The sequence below is a fragment of the Tribolium castaneum genome, chromosome 5 (assembly GCF_031307605.1).
Source record: "Tribolium castaneum strain GA2 chromosome 5, icTriCast1.1, whole genome shotgun sequence".
In the NCBI taxonomy this organism is placed as follows: Eukaryota; Metazoa; Arthropoda; class Insecta; order Coleoptera; family Tenebrionidae; genus Tribolium; species Tribolium castaneum.
Window position 1 is genome coordinate 7,706,567 of NC_087398.1, and position 24,463 is coordinate 7,731,029.

The following is a 24,463-nucleotide window of genomic DNA, read 5'->3' on the forward strand; positions in this document are numbered from 1 at the left end:
GGAGATCTAACATTTTAAAATTTTTTGCTATTAATTAAGATAGGCATTTTCTATAATAGAAAATTTTATTCAACAAAAAAATTCATAACTCAAAAACTAAAAGTCGCAGAGCAATGCGGTTTGTTCCATTGAATTCAGCGGCTCATTTTCTGTATTATACTAACTTTTAAGGAGATCTAACATTTTAAAATTTTTTGCTATTAATTAAGATAGGCATTTTCTATAATAGAAAATTTTATTCAACAAAAAAATTCATAACTCAAAAACTAAAAGTCGCAGAGCAATGCGGTTTGTTCCATTGAATTCAGCGGCTCATTTTCTGTATTATACCAACTTTTAACGAGATCTAACATTTTAAATTTTTTTGCTATAAATTAAGATAGACATTTTCTATAATAGAAAATTTTATTCAACAAAAAAATTCATCACTCAAAAACTAAAAGTCGCAGAGCAATGCGGTTTGTTCCATTGAATTCAGCGGCTCATTTTCTGTATTATATCAGCTTTTAACGAGATCTAACATTTTAAACTTTTTGCTATAAATTAAGATAGGCATTTTCTATAATAGAAAATTTTATTCAACAAAAAAATTCATAACTCAAAAACTAAAAGTCGCAGAGCAATGCGGTTTGTTCCATTGAATTCAGCGGCTCATTTTCTGTATTATACCAGCTTTTAACGAGATCTAACATTTTAAAATTTTTTGCTAAAAATTAAGACAGGCAATTTCGATAGTGGAAAATTTTATTGAACAAAAAAATTCATAACTCAAAAACTAAAAGTCGCAGAGCAATGCGGTTTGTTCCATTGAATTCAGCGGCTCATTTTCTGTATTATATCAGCTTTTAACGAGATCTAACATTTTAAATTTTTTGCTATAAATTAAGATAGGCATTTTCTATAATAGAAAATTTTATTCAACAAAAAAATTCATAACTCAAAAACTAAAAGTCGTAGAGCAATGCGGTTTGTTCCATTGAATTCAGCGGCTCATTTTCTGTATTATATCAGCTTTTAACGAGATCTAACATTTTAAATTTTTTGCTATAAATTAAGATAGGCATTTTCTATAATAGAAAATTTTATTCAACAAAAAAATTCATAACTCAAAAACTAAAAGTCGCAGAGCAATGCGGTTTGTTCCATTGAATTCAGCGGCTCATTTTCTGTATTATATCAGCTTTTAACGAGATCTAACATTTTAAATTTTTTGCTATAAATTAAGATAGGCATTTTCTATAATAGAAAATTTTATTCAACAAAAAAATTCATAACTCAAAAACTAAAAGTCGCAGAGCAATGCGGTTTGTTCCATTGAATTCAGCGGCTCATTTTCTGTATTATATCAGCTTTTAACGAGATCTAACATTTTAAATTTTTTGCTATAAATTAAGATAGGCATTTTCTATAATAGAAAATTTTATTCAACAAAAAAATTCATAACTCAAAAACTAAAAGTCGCAGAGCAATGCGGTTTGTTCCATTGAATTCAGCGGCTCATTTTCTGTATTATATCAGCTTCTAACGAGATCTAACATTTTAAATTTTTTGCTATAAATTAAGATAGGCATTTTCTATAATAGAAAATTTTATTCAACAAAAAAATTCATAACTCAAAAACTAAAAGTCGTAGAGCAATGCGGTTTGTTCCATTGAATTCAGCGGCTCATTTTCTGTATTATATCAGCTTTTAACGAGATCTAACATTTTAAATTTTTTGCTATAAATTAAGATAGGCATTTTCTATAATAGAAAATTTTATTCAACAAAAAAATTCATAACTCAAAAACTAAAAGTCGCAGAGCAATGCGGTTTGTTCCATTGAATTCAGCGGCTCATTTTCTGTATTATACTAACTTTTAAGGAGATCTAACATTTTAAAATTTTTTGCTATTAATTAAGATAGGCATTTTCTATAATAGAAAATTTTATTCAACAAAAAAATTCATAACTCAAAAACTAAAAGTCGCAGAGCAATGCGGTTTGTTCCATTGAATTCAGCGGCTCATTTTCTGTATTATACCAACTTTTAACGAGATCTAACATTTTAAAATTTTTTGCTATAAATTAAGATAGGCATTTTCTATAATAGAAAATTTTATTCAACAAAAAAATTCATAACTCAAAAACTAAAAGTCGTAGAGCAATGCGGTTTGTTCCATTGAATTCAGCGGCTCATTTTCTGTATTATATCAGCTTTTAACGAGATCTAACATTTTAAATTTTTTGCTATAAATTAAGATAGGCATTTTCTATAATAGAAAATTTTATTCAACAAAAAAATTCATAACTCAAAAACTAAAAGTCGCAGAGCAATGCGGTTTGTTCCATTGAATTCAGCGGCTCATTTTCTGTATTATACCAGCTTTTAACGAGATCTAACATTTTAAAATTTTTTGCTAAAAATTAAGACAGGCAATTTCGATAGTGGAAAATTTTATTGAACAAAAAAATTCATAACTCAAAAACTAAAAGTCGCAGAGCAATGCGGTTTGTTCCATTGAATTCAGCGGCTCATTTTCTGTATTTTATCAGCTTTTAACGAGATCTAACATTTTAAATTTTTTGCTATAAATTAAGATAGGCATTTTCTATAATAGAAAATTTTATTCAACAAAAAAATTCATAACTCAAAAACTAAAAGTCGTAGAGCAATGCGGTTTGTTCCATTGAATTCAGCGGCTCATTTTCTGTATTATATCAGCTTTTAACGAGATCTAACATTTTAAATTTTTTGCTATAAATTAAGATAGGCATTTTCTATAATAGAAAATTTTATTCAACAAAAAAATTCATAACTCAAAAACTAAAAGTCGCAGAGCAATGCGGTTTGTTCCATTGAATTCAGCGGCTCATTTTCTGTATTATACTAACTTTTAAGGAGATCTAACATTTTAAAATTTTTTGCTATTAATTAAGATAGGCATTTTCTATAATAGAAAATTTTATTCAACAAAAAAATTCATAACTCAAAAACTAAAAGTCGCAGAGCAATGCGGTTTGTTCCATTGAATTCAGCGGCTCATTTTCTGTATTATACCAACTTTTAACGAGATCTAACATTTTAAAATTTTTTGCTATAAATTAAGATAGGCATTTTCTATAATAGAAAATTTTATTCAACAAAAAAATTCACAACTCAAAAACTAAAAGTCGCAGAGCAATGCGGTTTGTTCCATTGAATTCAGCGGCTCATTTTCTGTATTATACCAACTTTTAACGAGATCTAACATTTTAAAATTTTTTGCTATAAATTAAGATAGGCATTTTCTATAATAGAAAATTTTATTCAACAAAAAAATTCACAACTCAAAAACTAAAAGTCGTAGAGCAATGCGGTTTATTCCATTGAATTCAACGGCTCATTTTCTGTATTATACCAGCTTTTAACGAGATCTAACATTTTAAAATTTTTTGCTATAAATTAAGATATGCAATTTCTATAATGGAAAATTTTATTCAACAAAAAAATTCATAACTCAAAAACTAAAAGTCGCAGAGCAATGCGGTTTGTTCCATTGAATTCAGCGGCTCATTTTCTGTATTATACCAACTTTTAACGAGATCTAACATTTTAAAATTTTTTGCTATAAATTAAGATAGGCATTTTCTATAATAGAAAATTTTATTCAACAAAAAAATTCACAACTCAAAAACTAAAAGTCGCAGAGCAATGCGGTTTGTTCCATTGAATTCAGCGGCTCATTTTCTGTATTATACCAACTTTTAACGAGATCTAACATTTTAAAATTTTTTGCTATAAATTAAGATAGGCATTTTCTATAATAGAAAATTTTATTCAACAAAAAAATTCACAACTCAAAAACTAAAAGTCGTAGAGCAATGCGGTTTATTCCATTGAATTCAACGGCTCATTTTCTGTATTATACCAGCTTTTAACGAGATCTAACATTTTAAAATTTTTTGCTATAAATTAAGATATGCAATTTCTATAATGGAAAATTTTATTCAACAAAAAAATTCATAACTCAAAAACTAAAAGTCGCAGAGCAATGCGGTTTGTTCCATTGAATTCAGCGGCTCATTTTCTGTATTATACCAGCTTTTAACGAGATCTAACATTTTAAAATTTTTTGCTAAAAATTAAGACAGGCAATTTCGATAGTGGAAAATTTTATTGAACAAAAAAATTCATAACTCAAAAACTAAAAGTCGCAGAGCAATGCGGTTTGTTCCATTGAATTCAGCGGCTCATTTTCTGTATTTTATCAGCTTTTAACGAGATCTAACATTTTAAATTTTTTGCTATAAATTAAGATAGGCATTTTCTATAATAGAAAATTTTATTCAACAAAAAAATTCATAACTCAAAAACTAAAAGTCGTAGAGCAATGCGGTTTGTTCCATTGAATTCAGCGGCTCATTTTCTGTATTATATCAGCTTTTAACGAGATCTAACATTTTAAATTTTTTGCTATAAATTAAGATAGGCATTTTCTATAATAGAAAATTTTATTCAACAAAAAAATTCATAACTCAAAAACTAAAAGTCGCAGAGCAATGCGGTTTGTTCCATTGAATTCAGCGGCTCATTTTCTGTATTATACTAACTTTTAAGGAGATCTAACATTTTAAAATTTTTTGCTATTAATTAAGATAGGCATTTTCTATAATAGAAAATTTTATTCAACAAAAAAATTCATAACTCAAAAACTAAAAGTCGCAGAGCAATGCGGTTTGTTCCATTGAATTCAGCGGCTCATTTTCTGTATTATACTAACTTTTAAGGAGATCTAACATTTTAAAATTTTTTGCTATTAATTAAGATAGGCATTTTCTATAATAGAAAATTTTATTCAACAAAAAAATTCATAACTCAAAAACTAAAAGTCGCAGAGCAATGCGGTTTGTTCCATTGAATTCAGCGGCTCATTTTCTGTATTATACCAACTTTTAACGAGATCTAACATTTTAAAATTTTTTGCTATAAATTAAGATAGGCATTTTCTATAATAGAAAATTTTATTCAACAAAAAAATTCACAACTCAAAAACTAAAAGTCGTAGAGCAATGCGGTTTATTCCATTGAATTCAACGGCTCATTTTCTGTATTATACCAGCTTTTAACGAGATCTAACATTTTAAAATTTTTTGCTATAAATTAAGATATGCAATTTCTATAATGGAAAATTTTATTCAACAAAAAAATTCATAACTCAAAAACTAAAAGTCGTAGAGCAATGCGGTTTGTTCCATTGAATTCAGCGGCTCATTTTCTGTATTATATCAGCTTTTAACGAGATCTAACATTTTAAATTTTTTGCTATAAATTAAGATAGGCATTTTCTATAATAGAAAATTTTATTCAACAAAAAAATTCATAACTCAAAAACTAAAAGTCGCAGAGCAATGCGGTTTGTTCCATTGAATTCAGCGGCTCATTTTCTGTATTATACCAGCTTTTAACGAGATCTAACATTTTAAAATTTTTTGCTAAAAATTAAGACAGGCAATTTCGATAGTGGAAAATTTTATTGAACAAAAAAATTCATAACTCAAAAACTAAAAGTCGCAGAGCAATGCGGTTTGTTCCATTGAATTCAGCGGCTCATTTTCTGTATTTTATCAGCTTTTAACGAGATCTAACATTTTAAATTTTTTGCTATAAATTAAGATAGGCATTTTCTATAATAGAAAATTTTATTCAACAAAAAAATTCATAACTCAAAAACTAAAAGTCGTAGAGCAATGCGGTTTGTTCCATTGAATTCAGCGGCTCATTTTCTGTATTATATCAGCTTTTAACGAGATCTAACATTTTAAATTTTTTGCTATAAATTAAGATAGGCATTTTCTATAATAGAAAATTTTATTCAACAAAAAAATTCATAACTCAAAAACTAAAAGTCGCAGAGCAATGCGGTTTGTTCCATTGAATTCAGCGGCTCATTTTCTGTATTATACCAGCTTTTAACGAGATCTAACATTTTAAAATTTTTTGCTAAAAATTAAGACAGGCAATTTCGATAGTGGAAAATTTTATTGAACAAAAAAATTCATAACTCAAAAACTAAAAGTCGCAGAGCAATGCGGTTTGTTCCATTGAATTCAGCGGCTCATTTTCTGTATTTTATCAGCTTTTAACGAGATCTAACATTTTAAATTTTTTGCTATAAATTAAGATAGGCATTTTCTATAATAGAAAATTTTATTCAACAAAAAAATTCATAACTCAAAAACTAAAAGTCGTAGAGCAATGCGGTTTGTTCCATTGAATTCAGCGGCTCATTTTCTGTATTATATCAGCTTTTAACGAGATCTAACATTTTAAATTTTTTGCTATAAATTAAGATAGGCATTTTCTATAATAGAAAATTTTATTCAACAAAAAAATTCATAACTCAAAAACTAAAAGTCGCAGAGCAATGCGGTTTGTTCCATTGAATTCAGCGGCTCATTTTCTGTATTATACCAGCTTTTAACGAGATCTAACATTTTAAAATTTTTTGCTAAAAATTAAGACAGGCAATTTCGATAGTGGAAAATTTTATTGAACAAAAAAATTCATAACTCAAAAACTAAAAGTCGCAGAGCAATGCGGTTTGTTCCATTGAATTCAGCGGCTCATTTTCTGTATTTTATCAGCTTTTAACGAGATCTAACATTTTAAATTTTTTGCTATAAATTAAGATAGGCATTTTCTATAATAGAAAATTTTATTCAACAAAAAAATTCATAACTCAAAAACTAAAAGTCGTAGAGCAATGCGGTTTGTTCCATTGAATTCAGCGGCTCATTTTCTGTATTATATCAGCTTTTAACGAGATCTAACATTTTAAATTTTTTGCTATAAATTAAGATAGGCATTTTCTATAATAGAAAATTTTATTCAACAAAAAAATTCATAACTCAAAAACTAAAAGTCGCAGAGCAATGCGGTTTGTTCCATTGAATTCAGCGGCTCATTTTCTGTATTATACTAACTTTTAAGGAGATCTAACATTTTAAAATTTTTTGCTATTAATTAAGATAGGCATTTTCTATAATAGAAAATTTTATTCAACAAAAAAATTCATAACTCAAAAACTAAAAGTCGCAGAGCAATGCGGTTTGTTCCATTGAATTCAGCGGCTCATTTTCTGTATTATACCAACTTTTAACGAGATCTAACATTTTAAAATTTTTTGCTATAAATTAAGATAGGCATTTTCTATAATAGAAAATTTTATTCAACAAAAAAATTCACAACTCAAAAACTAAAAGTCGTAGAGCAATGCGGTTTATTCCATTGAATTCAACGGCTCATTTTCTGTATTATACCAGCTTTTAACGAGATCTAACATTTTAAAATTTTTTGCTATAAATTAAGATATGCAATTTCTATAATGGAAAATTTTATTCAACAAAAAAATTCATAACTCAAAAACTAAAAGTCGCAGAGCAATGCGGTTTGTTCCATTGAATTCAGCGGCTCATTTTCTGTATTATACCAGCTTTTAACGAGATCTAACATTTTAAAATTTTTTGCTATAAATTAAGATAGGCATTTTCTATAATAGAAAATTTTATTCAACAAAAAAATTCATAACTCAAAAACTAAAAGTCGCAGAGCAATGCGGTTTGTTCCATTGAATTCAGCGGCTCATTTTCTGTATTATACCAACTTTTAACGAGATCTAACACTTTAAAATTTTTTGCTAAAAATTAAGATAGGCATTTTCTATAGTGAAAAATTTTATTCAACAAAAAAATTCATAACTCAAAAACTAAAAGTCGTAGAGCAATGCGGTTTGTTCCATTGAATTCAGCGGCTCATTTTCTGTATTATACCAGCTTTTAACAAGATCTAACATTTTAAATTTTTTTGCTATAAATTAAGATAGGCATTTTCTATAATAGAAAATTTTATTCAACAAAAAAATTCATAACTCAAAAAGTAAAAGTTGTAGAGTAATGCGGTTTGTTCCATTGATAGGTATATCTAGCAGCGTTTTTGAAAAATTTTTTTCCAAGTAATTAGTAAACTGGTTATATTTAAATGAATTTAAAGCGATACGGCGCCGATTTTTATTCTACTGTACTAATTTTTTTAGGTACAGAAAATTTTGCATCCCGTTTCGTCTCCTACCCTTCATAGGGCCTACCTTAGCGTTGGGATTCTGATTGAGATGCGGTATAAGCGAGTGAATCATATCGAACCCGTTCTTGATATTGTACCGTCTTTTTTGTTCGGCGTGTATATGCCCCACCCTCCTTTGATCTCTATGGGGGTTATCACGATTTGGCGAGCCCATTGAACCCTGTGATGAGGTAGGCGAATTGATATTCTGAGAACCATCCAAAACTGGACTATTTGAACTACTGAACGAACTATTCAACATCAACTGTAACAATCCCTTGTTAAAAATCCAAAGTACGAAATTTTGGCGCCCTTACTGGATCGGTCGACTGCGTTTGAACAATATTTACAGGCGTTGTGATGATTAAAGTCGAAGGTGTGGGCGGGGGCTGCGGCAAGATTGGTATAGGGCTGTGCTCCTCCTTGATACGGACCTGGTCATGGGCCGAGATAAGGCTCTGACTCCGTGCAAAAATGTCGTCAGTGTCTGTTAATAAAACAACGCTAGAGCGACAAAATCACAAACTGGGTTCTTACTATTCGTTAAGAGTTGCGTGAGCAACGAGGGGTCGCTTACGGCGGAGATTAAAGGGGGCCTTCTGACCGGTTCCCGGGTGTTTGAGCGAGATCTTTGCCGGCCTCTGGGGGCCCCTCGCATCCGCGTCTCAGGCTTTTCTTCCTTCTGGCAACAAAAAACAACTGTATTTTGTCCTTAATTGTTTTTTTTGTTGTTGTTGTTAGTAGAAGGAAGTACGGAAAATTAGTGAAGAAAACCAAAACTTACAGAAAAAGAGTGGCTAGTGTTGTACTGAGAGTGTATAGGCATCATGCGGGGTACCTGTGATGTGAATTTAATGTTGGGTACCGCCGGTGCTGTAAATTTATAACCGGGGGGTTGTCTCTGTTCCGGCGACTGCTGGGGCAGTTTGAATTGTTGAATTTCCGGTTGTTGTTGTTGGATTATTTGTTGCTGTTGGCGTTGCAAAGTTTGTTGTTGCAGAGGGTCTTGCAGGGGCACTAGACATAGTAATAGTTTCATTGAGGAAATAGAAAAAATAGAACATGAGATAATTTTTATTAAAATTTGTTTCTATAACGGTAGTCTTTGATATCTCCAAATTCTTAACCTTGCCAACGCTGTTATCTCACTCTTATCATCGTGGAAATTTTGATGAAATATGTAGTATAATAAAACAATTCCGATAAATAATTGGCAGACGAATTTATTTGAACTTCTTGATCAGGCCGTCGTCCGATGAATTTTTTTAGTGACGTCACAAGGAGAATGGAGTCATATTGAGAGCGCAATCACACGATTGGGACTCATTTAAATAATCTTTTCCGTCAAATTGTAACCTCTAATTAATTTTTCCAGTCAGTAAATTGGTAAATCCAGATAACGGAATTACTGTTTTAATGCGCAATAAGTTGTTTTATTTATTTATTTTTCTAACAGATAGTTCTACTAACTCATGTTTTAATCAAAATTATTAGACAAAATATTTTTTTCAAAAACACTCGACTCTTATTACATTAGTGACAAAAAAATATAAAAAATAAAAAGCAATCAACAACGAAAAACTAGTTTCATCCATGTAATACTGATATTACTACCTTCATTTTATCACACTTTTAATCTTCCGCTTTGATGAGAAGCGATAACATTTCCTCATTTTTTTAAGCTATTTAAAGCTAATATCAGTGACTTGCTGTTTTCTTTTTGAGGCATTTCAAAATTTCAGATACAAATAAGTTCAAGTTTTCTCTATTTTCTGTCACGAATAAATTTTAGTGTTAAAAATTGGTGTAATCATTATTTTTTACTTAAAAAAGTAAATTATTTTTTAAAAATAAAACCCACATGCCATTTATTATCAATTAATTTATTTATTATTTTATTTATTAATTTTTTTACACCTTTACATAAAGTGTAAAAAATACCTGCACCTGAACGGTAATTATTTATTTTTGATGATTTTTTTTACTGAAAATATTATTAAGACTCGAAAAAAAGCAAAAACCAGTGTGATTTTTGACCTAACTTAATGACTATTTGGTGCAGTTTGGCGAAAACTCGAAAAATAGTGTAATTAAGTATAAGTTCATATTTTATTTATTAATTTTTTTTACACCTTTACATAAGGTGTAAAAAATACCTGCACCTCAACGGTAATTATTTATTTTTGACGATTTTTTTTACTGAAAATATTGTTAAAAGACTCGAAAAAAAGCAAAAACCAGTGTGATTTTTGACCTAATTTAGTGACTATTTGGTGCAGTTTGGCGAAAACTCGAAAAACAGTGTAATTAAGTTCATAAACGTGGTAAACAATAATTTTCGCCACAAATGATTCAGTTTTGGGATGAAAATGCTCAAAGAGACTTAAGTCTCTTTGGTCCAATTTAATATTTCTTTATCCGGCTTTGTGAGAATTCACAATAACAGCTGTTAAGAAAAAAAATAAAACAAACAAAAACGTTAACACCATTTTCCAATTTCATGTTAAGGTTTCCAAAAAAGCAAAGTTTTTGTCATCTTCGACGTAATTTAGTTGAATAACTGAACCGCTGTTAGTTACTAACTCAGTTATTAAGTTTTTTTGTTTTTATTTTTCGAATTCAGCTTGGTTCAGACAAAAATATCGGAAAATAATTGCGTTATTGCTTAAAAAAGTCAAGACGTAATTTTATGTTGAGCAAAATCTCGCAAAAAACTGAGTTTCTAGTGTGTTTAAAAGCAAACATTTGTGAAAATCAAGCTATCAAATTATAGTTTCATTTTAAACTGCATAATCCGAGATAAAAATCTTGTTTAATACGATAAAGTTGTTTACAACGTGTAAATCAGTAGTTTACCTGATTTTTCATTTTTATTTTTTTTACTTACTCTGTATCCGTTCGTTGAGACACATGGCGTTGTTCTGCTGTAGGTTTTGTTCGGGAAAACTCGTATACACGTTACTGACAGGCTTATTGTAGATATTCGCATGCAGATGGCTTTGATTCAACTTAACATGAGTCGGTGATGCGTTCTTATGGCTTTTGGCGTTTTTCGAGATCACAGACGAATGATACGTGGGCTGTACCTGCGGCGGTACATATTGATTGACCATCGAGTTGTAAATGGTGGCTTCGGAAGTCGGCTGACTTTCTTGCTGCAGGGGCTTTTCAATCGGTATTTGCTGATATTGACTGATCACTTGCGGCTGATTTTGAACGGTATTCATCTACAATTTCGTTAAAATTACAAGTCACTATTTGTGCCGACTCAAAATGAGTTATAATCACTTGTAAGTTCGGGCTTGATTGCATCAAATCCAACTCGGGATAACTCCACGTGGTGGTGTTTTGCGTTTGTTCTTCGGGGACTGTTGGAAGCTTACACGTCATGAATTCTGGCGCAAAAAAGATTATAATTGCTAAAACGAATTTGCATTAATGAATAGAGACCTTGAAGAGGTTCGAATGTGTCCATGTAATCGTCGAGATTGGGTTGGAGAGGCCCTAGACTAGGTTGGATGAAGTCAGCAAGTCCGGCTCTAGCTACACGACAAATAAGTAACTGCTAAAATTGATTGAACTCGAAAATGCTTCGAATGACTACCTATCTCCCTCGAATCGGGGAAAACAAACGGCACATTCGTGATGGTGGAAAACAGGGTGTCGCTCATCAGACCCATGTAGTCCTCGTCAACCATCATGTGCACGTTTTCGGTGCTCTGAGAGTAGCAAGTTAGCAAATCGACGTCGCTGAGCTAAATCACAAAATTAATTCGACTGGTCGGTCTTACGTCTAGCAAGACTTTACCATTTCTACATCGTCTCTGGAAGAATGGCCAAGGGCATGGTTTCGGTAAAACAACCGCCATTTTTTGTACTCTGCTGTTACAGCCGCCAACTTCCGCTTCCAATATTTGCCTTCTAGCACAACGGCCTACAAATTATCAATTATTCGATTTTTGACGAAATCACTGGATTTTTCGTTGGGTTTGAGTGAAAAATCTCACAAAAAACTGAAGTTTTAGCTCAAAACAACGTCCGAAAAAGTAAAAATAACACCATTTTGGACCATTTTTGACGAAATTTCGCAAAATAATCATTTTTTAACCTGGAAAATATGCTTCAATGCCAATCACCGTAAAAACAACATCATTTTTGATTAGATGCGGTCATTTTTCTGTTATTTTAGAGAAAATTTCGCAAAATAATTCAGTTTTCGGATGAGAATCTTGTTACTAGTGATGTAATTTTCGACCGAATTTAATGATTTCCCACATGAATAAAACAAAATTTCGGAAAATTTTGGAAAAAATATGATCAAAATGTTTAAATATTAAAAAAATTCCACAAAAGTTTAAATTTTAAAAAGTTTTAAGCTGAAAAACATACATAAACTCTCAAAAAAGAGAAAAATTTTGAGAAATGCTTAGGTTCTGTCTCACAAAACGGGATAAAACGCCCGGAAAATAAAAATATTGTTCAATTTTAAAACTCAATTCGAGATTTTTCGGTCAAATTTGGCCAAAATTTCGCGCGAAATAATTCAATTTTTGGAAGAGAAATGTGCTAAAAATAACTTCATTTTGACCCAATTTAGTGATTTCTCACTCCAATTTAATAAAATTAGGGAAATTTTATCTGATAAGTGTTTAAATGTTCAAAGACAACGCAATTTTCACAAAAAAAATTAGTTTTTAGGAGTTTTAAGCTGAAAAACGTCCTTAAATTCTCAAAAAAAGATTTCAACCTATTCTAGTGATTTTCCAGCTCAAGTTTGAGAAATTTCGAGAAATTGTTAGTTTTTGTCTCACAAATATGGTAAAACTTCTGAAAAAATATAAACATTGTTTCATTTTAAAACTTAATTCCAGATTTTTCGGTTAATTTTGAATAAAATTTTGCGAAATAATTATATTTTTGGAAGAAAAACGTGTTAATAATAATGTCATTTTTGAATCAATTTAGTTATTTCTCACTCCAGTTAAACAAAATTTCGGACAAAACGATATTTTATCTGACAAGTGTTTAAATGTTCAAAAAAGTAACCCAATTTTCATAGAATAAGTGTTAGTTTATAAAAATATAGTGAAAAACGGGTTTAAATTCCCAAAAAAAAAAAAAAAAAATTTTTGACCTATGTTGGTGATTTTCCAGCTCATGTTTGAGAAATTTCGAGAAATGATTAGTCTCACAAACGTGATTATTCAGTTGGGTTTTGAAAAATTTGGCTAAATAATTGCGTTGCTAATTAAAACTGTGCTAAAATAACATACACGAAAAAGAAGGCAATTTAGCGATTTTTTGGTCAGATTCAGCTAAATCTCGCACACAATTGAGTTTTTAGCTCACTTGCTTGAACGCGCAAAAAATTCAGAGAATTATGAAAATTTCCGTGATTTCCGTACTTTTTTTTTAATTTACCAAGACCTAAGAGCTACCTTTGTGCCCAAATGTAAATATGTCTAGATCCGGCTCTGTTTAACAGTCAAATTACTTAATTGAACCGTGAAACAAAAAATAATGTAAACATATTTTTTTAATTCCTTTTTTCTTTAATTTACTTTTGTTACACAATAAAAAACTGTTAAAAGTTATTTAGAGGTCAAAAGCCGTGTTATATAATACAAATCGTACTGTTTGCAGTGCTAGACACTTGAAAAATTAAAGAAGGTAATAAAAATAAACAGTCAATAACAAAAAAATGCGGAAAAAGTGCATTTTAAAACAACAATCTCGCGGAATTTTTTCCCTCAAGTCAAAGATCTTGCACGTTATCTGCTGGATTTTTAGAATTTATAATTACTTTATGTTTTTTAGTCAGGTCTGACGCAAGCGTAATTAATTTACATTTCCATAGTCCACTCAATACGCAAAAATGAAATTAACACGTGTACAAATACGACATGAATAAGATGTTAATTTATTATTGTTTTGTTCTTCCCAAATGTAAATTCCCAATTCGATGTTCGAATTTTTTTATTATTACAGGACAGAGATAAGAAAATTCCACAAACCGTCGTGTTTGTGTAATTAATTAAATTCAGCGTTTATTGGAAGCGTAATCTATACAACCTGCGAGATTTAGATTTGATAAGGTTGATTTGCATGTTATCATCATAAACTTCCAATATAAATGTAACCTTGCACTGGCGCAAAACATCCCAACTTCCCAAATTGTTTGTCAGATAGCAAAGCCATCCAAATCCAAACAAAGATAAACTAACAATGGGCCCGCTGGAATTTTTAGCAAAATTTCGTATTTACCTCTGGCTTGTTATGCGTGTCTACGTCCAAAGGCGACGCAAACTGGCAGATGAGCGTGTTTGCCTTCTTGATAACTGCAACAAGCTCACTCAACACGGCATCAACAGATTAAAAATAACCTACACTGCAAATGCCAGCACCGCCAAATAACGTTGTTGAGCCGAATTTTGTCCTTCCAGCGCAGTCTGATCCCGCGGAAGCGGTTCCACTTCGGGGACGTCAGCTTCTGCCTGAAAGGGGCTTCAGTAACGCCGGACGAAAAGGGTGTAACGCACCTGTAGGCCAGCGACATGCACTGGAACAGCTTGGAGAGGCTCGTGTCGATGGACAGCTGCTGCTGGTGGTTCTTGTTGATGTCCCGGAGGCTGTGCTTGACGGGCACGATGGTGGTGTCGGCCTCCGCCCCCTCGGGGATGGGCACCGCCACCTCGTCCTCGTCATCCTGCTCCTCGGCCTCGAAGGTGGACACCATGAACTGACCAGAGTGTATTGCCTCTCGCTCACGCTGCACGGCTTGCATTTTTCGTAAATAACGCGAGCACAATATTGGAGATGGCTGAGGGCAACGACGCACACGAGCGACTACACGAGATGTCGTTATCAAATACAGAAAGATCAAGGACTGATTAGAAGGGTCATTCGTTAAATACGAAACATCGCATTGAATATTATATACTTTTCCATAAATAACTACGCTGATAACTTGACACATGTGTGGAGTTCGGAGTTATGACATATCGGGACCACAATCTGCCAACTGTGGCGATTACCCCAGGGCTTGAACGAAACCTTTAATCGGGATTATCTGGGAGCCAACGCAAATGTAACACGTGTGCGTTACATTGGCACAAACCGATTATTGGTTTTTGCGATACAACAGGCAAAATTAATGAATCAAGATTCGGGAATCTGGGGTTTTTGTGCGCCACAGTTTGTTGTTTATGCAAAGCGGTGGGTGACAGTGACGACCTTGTATTAATGCGCTTTCGCTTCAAAACAACACGAAAACAAATTAATTAAAAAAGTAACTTTTGTGGTGAGATAAACCATTGTTTATTTACTGGTTTACAAGTCTAAATTTTTTGTACAAACGAGTGGCAAGACAACTTAATCCGACGTGAGAAAAAATTACAGTGCAACCTCTGTTATCCGGCTCGAATTGCTTATTATTATTTTTTAAAATTTAAATTTGAGATTAGTCAGTGCATTTGAACTCTGTTTTTCACTATTCAAAAAAATTTAATAAAGTCTCAAATTGTCTCTAAAGTGGTTGAGGTAGTCCATAGTGTGTGTTCAAGTGTAATGTTGGTTGCAGAGTAAAATTACCAAATTTGTGTATATTCTAAATATTTTAATTTATTTTAATATTTTTATAATTTAAGAAGTAAGTTTAAGGATTCAACGCTAAAGTTTGGAGTTATATTTTACCTTTACGTTCATCTCTTTTTCAAAACAAAAAGTACGTTTACAATTTGGCGCCTTTACGTACTTTTACATTTTTGCCGCATTATTTTCTTATTTCTCTCAGTTTTATGCTCCTTTATGTTTATACGTCTATGTGTTCTCTCAATCTCTTATTTTTGTTTATGTGTTGTTTCACTTACCTTTTCTACACTTTTTTTCTCAGAAAAATTGTTGCCGTGATCCGGGTTCGAACACCCGACCTCCCCCGCCGTAAGTGGCGCTTATACCACTAGGCCACGAGGCCCCAGATACTGACCGTGTTTTGCAGATATTTAAACACAAACTTTTTAAATAAATCAACATTACAAACTAAATAATTGCAATAATTCACATAAAACGCAAATACTTTCAGTTCAAAAGTCGGGGAATTAGCTCGAGAAAGCATATTTTTCCACTCTTTTTAATTTAGTTCTCTAATTTTTCATCAAATTCCATCAAAAGATACCGAGCGTATAAGTCAACTAAAGTTTGAAGTTATATTTCACCTTTACGTTCATCTCTTTTTCTCTCAAAACAAAAATTACGTTACAATTTGGCGCCTTTACGTACTTTTACATTTCTGCCGCATTATTTTCTTATTTCTCTCAGTTTTATGCTCCGCTTTACGTTTATACGTCTATGTGTTCTTTCAATCTCTTATTTTTGTTTACGTGTTGTATCACTTACCTTTCCTATACTTTTTTTCTCAGAAAAATTGTTGCCGTGATCCGGGTTCGAACACCCGACCTCCCCCGCCGTAAGTGGCGCTTATACCACTAGGCCACCAGGCCCCAGGTACTGACCGTCTTTTGCAGATATTTTAACACAAACTTTTTAAATAAATCATCGTTACAAACTATACAGGTTGATCCACGAGTAATAAAGAAATAAAATTGTTGGAGAGTAAATGTAAATGTAAATCAATTCACTTACGTTTGACTAAATAAAGTTCTAAAACTAGAGTAATGTCAGTATGACTGAATTAAATTTGTCAAAATGAAAATACGATTACTATGTTTGATTAAATGAAACCAAATATTTTACTATCCATGTATCTATGAAATGTAATGTTGGTTGCTTCAAAAAAATTTTCAGGCTCATTATTACTCGTGGACCATCCTGTACTGTCATAGGATTATTTACTTGTCACAGAAAGACGAAATTGAACAGATGCAGATATAAAAATATTTATTTTCAAAATAACAGGTTCAACTATATCCTTATCAAGAACAAAAGTGGGTTGGTGTAGCTGAATCAATAAGTTAAAACTAGATAACATATTTTCGGTATTGGAATAGTAATGGAAGGCTTAGGGATAATTAACAATTATTACAAAACAATAAATCATACTGATGCAAAAAGTTCCACAAAACTAATACTTTTAGACAATACACAACTTTGGCATAGGTAAATCATAATTTGTAACAATTTGTAAAACGTTATAAAAAATTAACCGTTATAAATAAGTCTTTTATTTACACAATAAATAACTTAATAAATTAACAATTTCCTACGAAGACGTGACTATTTGTTTTTGTTTTCTCTTACTGTGTCTACCACATGGTTAGTATTAACACTATCGCTACTCCTAACCGTTATGACAGTCAGTAAATCCTTCAGAAAACTCAACTTACTCTTAATAAAAACCACCAAACTGCAGACAATTTCACTTGGGGTCTCATACTCGTTAGGTACAATGCCATCAACGCTCGACTCAAAGTACGAAAAAAGGGGAAACCAGACCTTCGTCCTTGTGGAATCTCTTTGCATGAGCGCTTGGTTGTTAGACAAAGTGTGGTAATACAAAAATAACCGACTAGTAATATAAAACGCGACGAAGACATCGATGGAGTAGTGTTCATGAGCAGCTAAGATGAAGAAGATTCCGAACATGTTCATCATCCATGAGAGCGTATGGAGGTAATAAATGTGGCGTGGCGTATCTGCAATGTTTCATTCAATAACTGTGTTAAAAGAGCTGGAAAAAATTACATTCAGTGATGAAAAAATTCAACATGGTTAATGCCACAGTATGGCCACTGAACATGTAGTCGCCACAGGTCCGCACTCCTTGGATTGACATGCCGGCGCCCCGCCATATGACATACGCTTGAGACAGTTTTGTGGCCAAGTCGCCGAAGAGAGAGGAGCTTTGTGTGGGGTAGTTTCGGGGGGTGCACTGGAGATGCGCTCCTGGGACGCTGAGGGATGTTATGAGCATTGTCACGCAACGGAGCAGGAAAACCGTCCCCGAGAGGGCGAAAAATCGCCGCATTAAGATGAATCTAAAAAAAATAATCCAATGCAAATAGAATCTTTAACAATTAAAACTGCAGTAATTAAAAGTTAATAGTTATTTAATACAATCCTAATTTAAAATTGTACACAAGTTGATAAATTCAGCTTAGAAACTTTAAAAACCACGTTAACACAAAATCGCAAAGCCGAGTGTATTTTTTATTTTAAAAATTAGCATCAAAATGTTATGCAATTGTTTTACCTTATAATTTCATCACCTAAAACGTAACACATTTTTTGTACTATATATGGAAGGTGTTACGTAAATCAAAAATCTTTTGGGCGGCGATTCGTACGTGTATGATAATTTTTTTAAATAATATATTGTTTTATTCTTTAAAGGCACGACGAGTTTTTAATTAACTAAAGACATTCTTTTAGAATTCGCTCAAGAAGAGAGTATTTTGTGTCTAAAAACATTCTAGTAAATTTTCAAAACAGTGGCGCCTATGAATAAAGTAAAAATTAATTGCCTAATAGAAAATAAGCGTATTTGCACTTGGTTTACGAAAAAAATGTTAGAGGTCATTTCTGTTTGATTATTTTGAGTTTTTGGACATTTAAAAAGGAAATACCTACGTTTTAGCGTTAAGTTAAGGTCTTGCTTGATTGAAGAAGTGAATTCCACGATGTTTTTACAAGATGATAAGGCATGGTCATGGAAATCTGACTCTGCATGTACAGAGACCACACAGAGGGAAGCCTTGAAGCTAGCTTGCATAATTTTAAAATTTCACCCAAAATTAAAAAAACAGTAAACTTAAAACTGATTTATTAATTATACAGGTAATTACTCGTAAGATAAATTATAAATCTTCTCCATTATTTGCTTTACAAATTTTGTACAGAATATAATATGTATAGAAAATGGGTAAAAGCTCATAATCGTCAAGAAAGTTCAACGAAAATAATGCTAATGCAATTCATTTTGAAAATACCAATACCAACAGTGAGAAGAACTATTCAAGTTACAAAAAAAGAATTACCCCAAGTAATTGTGTTTCTGAGTCATCTTTATTATAAAGTAGATTTAACACGTTTAAATCTTCGAAATATCTTAGTAAAAATTACACCATTTTTGAGCCAATTAGTCGATTATTCGGTTTATTTTTTGCAAAATTTATGAACATAGTATTTTAACACAAACCTTTGAATTAAATCAACATTATAAACTATGTAAATGCGATAATTCACACCAAACGCAAATACATTTAAATCAAAAGTCCGCGAATTAGCTCGAGAAAACATTTTCTTCCACTTTTTTTCAATTTAATTCTCTAATTGTTCACCAGATTTCATCAAAAGATACCGGGCGTATAAGTTGATTCTACAATTTTAAAATTGCTTTTACCTTTTTTGTGACTTTCAGCATGTTTTTGACCGAAAATGGACATAATTTCTCCAAAAATCACCAAACTTTTGTATTTTCTAATCAAAAATAGTGAACGTGCGCAAATCCTACCGGATTCGCAGTGGCCTTGGTTTTTATTAACAATGTATTTCGGGACTTTACTAAACAAACTCAGTTAACTAAAAATTTTTAGAAATGAATTAAATGTTTTCGTTTAAATTTTTTTTATAATTTAAGAAGCAAGTCATCTAAGTCTTCAACTAAAGTTTGAAGTTATGTTTCACCTTTACGTTCATCTCTTTTTCTCTCAAAACAAAATATATTTTCGCTTTATTAGGATGTGCTCATACGGTTACAATTTGGCGCCTTTACGTACTTTTACCTTTTGCCGCATTCTTTTATTATTTCTGTCAGTTTTGTGCTCCGCTTTATGTTTATACGTCTATGTGTTCTCTCAATCTCTTATTTTTGTTTACGTGTTGTTTCCTTACCTTTTCTATACTTTTTTTCATAGAAAAATTGTTACACCTGATCCGGGTTCGAACCCCCGACCTCCCCCGTCGTAAGTGGCGCTTATACCACTGGGCCACGAGGCCCCAGGTACTGACCGTCTTTTGCAAATATTTTAACACAAATTTTTTAAATAAAGATAAATTATAAATCTTCTACATTATTTGCTTTACAAATTTTGTACAGAATATAATATGTCTAGAAAATGAGTAAAAGCTCATAATCGTTAAGAAAGTTCAACAAAAATAATGCAATTCATTTTGAATAAATACCAATACCAAGAGCAAGAAGAACTATTCAACTTATAAAAAAAGGATTACCCCAAGTAATTGTGTTTTTGAGTCATTTTTATTAATAACGTTTAAACCTTCGAGATATTTTAATAAAAATTACACCATTTTGAGCCAATTGGTTGATTATTTGGTTAATTTTTTGCAAAATTTATGAAAATAGTTGCGTTTCTGGAAAAAATGCTTAAAAAACTTGGTGATTTTTGGATGTGGTTTAGTGAAAACTCGTCGAAAAACTCCGACGTTAACTCAAAAATATGCCAAAACTCTCGAAAAAAGTAAAAATAGTATCATTTTTGATCTCGTTTAGTTATTTGTGAGTTATTTTTCACAAAATTTCGCACAATAGTTGCGTTTTTGGCCGAAACAATGCGAAAACCATGGAAATAAATAAGAATTACGGTTTCTAGCCCGGTTTTTGCTATAATGTCGTGAAAGAACTGATTTTTCGGCTCAAAACTTTTTTACACGACCGAAAAATATGATCAATTTTCAACTTACTTTTGACGAAATGTAGCGAAATAATAGAGTCACAAAGGTGCAAACTGCGTTATTTTTTACTCAATGACTTTTGGCCCTAAAAAGGCAAATAATTTGATTATTCTTCGGGTTATTCATTACGAAAACTCGCAAAATAAATAATTTTGTTAATCGAAAAATCCACAAAAATCTTGTGACTTTTCGGCATGGTTTAGCGATAACCGAGTTTTTGGATCAAACCAAAACATTTTTATAATCCAGTTCTGGTAAATTATTAGTTATTACCTACTTCATATGAAAAAAATAATTTGTCCCGAAAGTTTGTTCAGTTTGGCTAACTTGAAAAAATAAATCACATGCCCGCCTTGACAAAAAACATCTTGCAACACGTGACAAAACTGAGGTTCAAACATCGTGAAAATATAACGTTTATTTTCGTATGTATGACGTCTTTTGTGTAAGAAAAATGGAAAAATTATTTATGATTACGATGTTTTTTGTTAACTGGCGTCAAGGTTGGATTTTGCAATCAATAATTTTGCGTAAAAAAACAAAAACAATTTCATACAAATGATCTGAAACCAATTTGATCTAATTTGATCTGCAGGTGGCTATAATTTATATTAATTCTATCCATTTAAACAAAGAGTTTAGCTATGCTTTAAAATAGAATATTATGGAAAAAGCCTTTCAGTGATACTGATAACTGTGATTAATATTGCAATTATCAACAAAACATTTGAATACAATTACTTTGTGGCAGAATGTATTTCTTCGTAGGTGATTCAATTAAATTTGATAACAAAAAAATGCAGACCTGTTACATAATGTAGCAATTGATGATAGTGACAAACGCACACTCACCTGTGTCTATGAAAAAGCAGTACAGCTAACCAAATGGAAAACAGAAAAGTTCCCGTAATTTCGCACATATCAAAGGCCCATGGTATGTGTGGGACATTATCTAGGAAAATGTCTGGAAGAGGCGGATATTTCTTCATATCGGGGACCCGATCATGAACTATGACCATCACAAAGGCGGTGATCCAAGTAACACCAACAACGTAACAAAAACTAACAAAGGCTTTGGTCTTTTCTGGGGGCAGTCTTGGTATGCGCCCATCTTCAGAGACGGGTGGAGAAATTCGCTCAGACTCGCTGTACTCGCTGCATTCGTGCTTGTTATTGAAATGCTGCTGAGGGGCGTACAGATTGACGTTTGGTATTTCGAGGATGCCCAGATCGATCAAGACATTCTGGTTGTCCCTTTGGAGGGTCTTGCACGCTATGTAGAGACACTTCCGGTCCCTCAGCGTGAGCGAGCTGAGGGGTTCGGCGGCGAAGTCGTGCTCATTTAGGACGAGAAGACATTTACCGTTGAGCTGGTTTTCATGGCAAAGGATTTTGATAACGGTGTCGTCGAAACCTTCCTTCCTTAACCACACTTCCGTGTCACTCACGCTCCACTCCATGACTGGAGGGTCCGACATTATTCGAGAAGGATGCAGCACTGATTGTTAGCTGAACATTATTTCAACTGCTCACTTTGAGTGATAGAAGCTGTTTTCAGGGAAGAAACTTGTGACTAACCTACATGTGACGTTTGGCGTTTCTTGACACATTTTTTTGTTTCCATTCCACTCATTCCAGAGATCATGCGATCCAATCACATTGTGCCATTCACTTGACAATTAATTTAAAAAGAGCGCCCTCTGAGAACCACAATATCCTCGTTTCTTGCCAATTTAATTACTTTTACAATGATGCAATTACATATCTACAACCTTTAGCACTTCTGGTAATTAATTATTTAATTAAAAATTGGCACCTAAAGCAATTTCGAAGCCGCCCTCTAACAAGCAGTTGCTAAAACTGTGAGTTTGGTAGCGCCTACAGAGTTCTTTTTTAAGTTGCTACCAGTGCTACCAAGTGATTCAAATTCGAATTTTTTTATCATTCTCTTTTTAACTTGTACCGGGTGCTCAAAAATCGGCTCACCAACGCGATGATAGAAAAATAAATTCTTTTTGGAACGATTTCTTATAAGATTCCCGATGTTGGCACATCTACAAATTGTATTTTTTTTAATTAAAAAACTGCTAATGTCTGATAGTAAATTGTGTTAGGAAACGATTACTTTGTGTTGAGGTATGTATTACGTTGTTATGAAACATCTCTTGTTCTATAGTGAAAACAACATTAATAAAATTTTAGAAATAAAATTATGCAACCAACATTACGCGTGTGTACATTTGTGGACTATTTCGCTCATTTTTGAGACGGATCAACAGCATAAAAAAAGTACTGAAAAGTAAATACTGAATACATATTACTTTATGGATTATTATTATTATTAATTCTGAGGTACTTTTGTGCCTAAATTTCAAAAACAGTCAATCGTTCCGTGTCAACTTTTTGTTTGTAATGATGATAATGAGATTAAATATTTCGTGCTGGATCAGAATGTATACGCTTTTTCGCTTTTTTATAATTAAAATAGAAATGAAGTGTAATGTATACATTATGAATAATAATCAATAAATGTACATGCACATTCCGAAAAAAAAAAGATAAAATAAATTGAATGTTTCCACCACCGTTGGTTAAACGTATTGACGAATTCATAAAAAAACGTTTTATCGGCTGTCAAATTAAAAAGGAATAAGCAGACCAAATAACGTAATTGGATGTCCTTTGATAAAAATCACGAAAATTTTCCTTTCGTAATGTGAATCGATTTTCAAGTTGACAAAAATCGCTAATGAGAAACTTCATGCAACACATAAACAAGAAAAATATTATAAAACAGAAACAAACCTTCGGTATTCTTTCATTTTGTCAAATTCTATAATATTATGTGGTTATCTTAAAAATTGGGTTGAATAAATAATGATTAATGAAGAAAACTGTAGTTTTAATTATTCCCCCACCCACTCTGGAGACTCCACCGGTTAAATTATTTCATTATGAAGTGTCCGAAGTAAAAAGAAAACCACAACACGCTTCCGGTTTTCGACGTGAAAATATTTTTTATTGGACATTTATACTAACAATTTAAAAAAACCTTAGCCTGTATTAAAAAATTAAAAGAGATCACCAAGTAAAATTGGTATTAATTTTTTGAACTTTTGTTGCTTTATGTGGTAAATTAAAATCTGTTAAATCCTGCTTTAAACCACCATGAGGCGTAAAAACGAATCACGAATTCATAAAGCTAGTTATTTTCTGCTTGATGCTTTTAAAAAATTGACTTCACCGTTACCAGCATGCTAAATATTCATGCATGGTGTAGTTCAGCAATATAGTTGTTTCATTTATCAAGGTGTGTCGACTGTAGTAGCAAAAATTAATTACTGGATGTAGGGATAAAAAAGTTTTAATTTTAAATTTTACAACTGAGTTGTCCAAATTTGCTGATACTTCACCGTCCTTAAAAATTAACAACTCGTTACTTGTGTAACCTTGCAATTATAATAAAAATAATGAAACAGTGGCATAGTTAGCGGAATATTTCGAAAAATTGTTATTTATCGTGTCGTAACTTTAATCACTTGAAAATAAACGTGCAAATGAAAAATATACGCAAACCTTTTGCGGAATCAATGGGTAATTTTATTCGCACGTTTAAATGTTTAAACAAAAGTTACGTAAGAAATACGAAAAGTGCTAGTTAGAATTAGACTTCACTGGCTTTGATCAGAATTTGTCAGAATTTCAGTCACCAGGTGATTAAATTAGTCTCAGGAA

General features: G+C 31.9%; 2 protein-coding genes across 3 annotated transcripts in view; both read right to left on the bottom strand.

The window, feature by feature from the left end:
* Positions 1 to 15,217, bottom strand: part of Mondo (mondo) — a 41,755-nt gene extending 26,538 nt beyond the window's left edge. The window contains exons 1-12 of one of the 2 annotated variants that reach the window (XM_008202205.3): positions 14,620 to 15,217; positions 14,468 to 14,574; positions 14,345 to 14,418; positions 11,889 to 12,014; positions 11,685 to 11,835; positions 11,531 to 11,623; positions 11,369 to 11,475; positions 10,968 to 11,307; positions 8,919 to 9,097; positions 8,618 to 8,762; positions 8,398 to 8,567; positions 8,106 to 8,345 (exon numbers count right to left, since the gene is read on the bottom strand). In XM_008202205.3, the coding sequence (XP_008200427.3) occupies positions 8,106 to 8,345; positions 8,398 to 8,567; positions 8,618 to 8,762; positions 8,919 to 9,097; positions 10,968 to 11,307; positions 11,369 to 11,475; positions 11,531 to 11,623; positions 11,685 to 11,835; positions 11,889 to 12,014; positions 14,345 to 14,418; positions 14,468 to 14,574; positions 14,620 to 15,056 (2,169 nt within the window). In that variant the 5' untranslated portion in view covers positions 15,057 to 15,217. Of the gene's footprint in view, positions 1 to 8,105; positions 8,346 to 8,397; positions 8,568 to 8,617; positions 8,763 to 8,864; positions 9,098 to 10,967; positions 11,308 to 11,368; positions 11,476 to 11,530; positions 11,624 to 11,684; positions 11,836 to 11,888; positions 12,015 to 14,344; positions 14,419 to 14,467; positions 14,575 to 14,619 lie in introns of both variants that reach the window. The other variant, XM_015980035.2, reaches the window with a different exon arrangement.
* Positions 15,218 to 16,958: 1,741 nt separating this feature from the next.
* Positions 16,959 to 22,482, bottom strand: LOC103314942 (ceramide phosphoethanolamine synthase). The gene is made up of 3 exons (XM_008202293.3): positions 21,581 to 22,482; positions 17,780 to 18,072; positions 16,959 to 17,730 (listed from the first exon to the last, which is right to left on the bottom strand). Exons 1-3 carry the CDS (start codon positions 22,204 to 22,206, stop codon positions 17,312 to 17,314), a joined length of 1,338 nt encoding a protein of 445 aa, XP_008200515.1. The 5' UTR covers positions 22,207 to 22,482; the 3' UTR covers positions 16,959 to 17,311.
* Between the last annotated feature and the right edge of the window lie 1,981 nt (positions 22,483 to 24,463).

Coding starts and splice junctions, on each gene's coding strand:
- LOC103314942 (XM_008202293.3), bottom strand. CDS start 22,206: ATGTCGGACCCTCCAGTCATGGAGTGGAGCGTGAGTGACACGGAAGTG. Junction 18,073..21,580: donor CTGCTTTTTCATAGACACAG/GTGAGTGTGCGT, acceptor TATTTTTTTTAG/ATTCATCTTAATGCGGCGAT. Junction 17,731..17,779: donor GAATTTTTTCATCACTGAAT/GTAATTTTTTCC, acceptor GAAACATTGCAG/ATACGCCACGCCACATTTAT.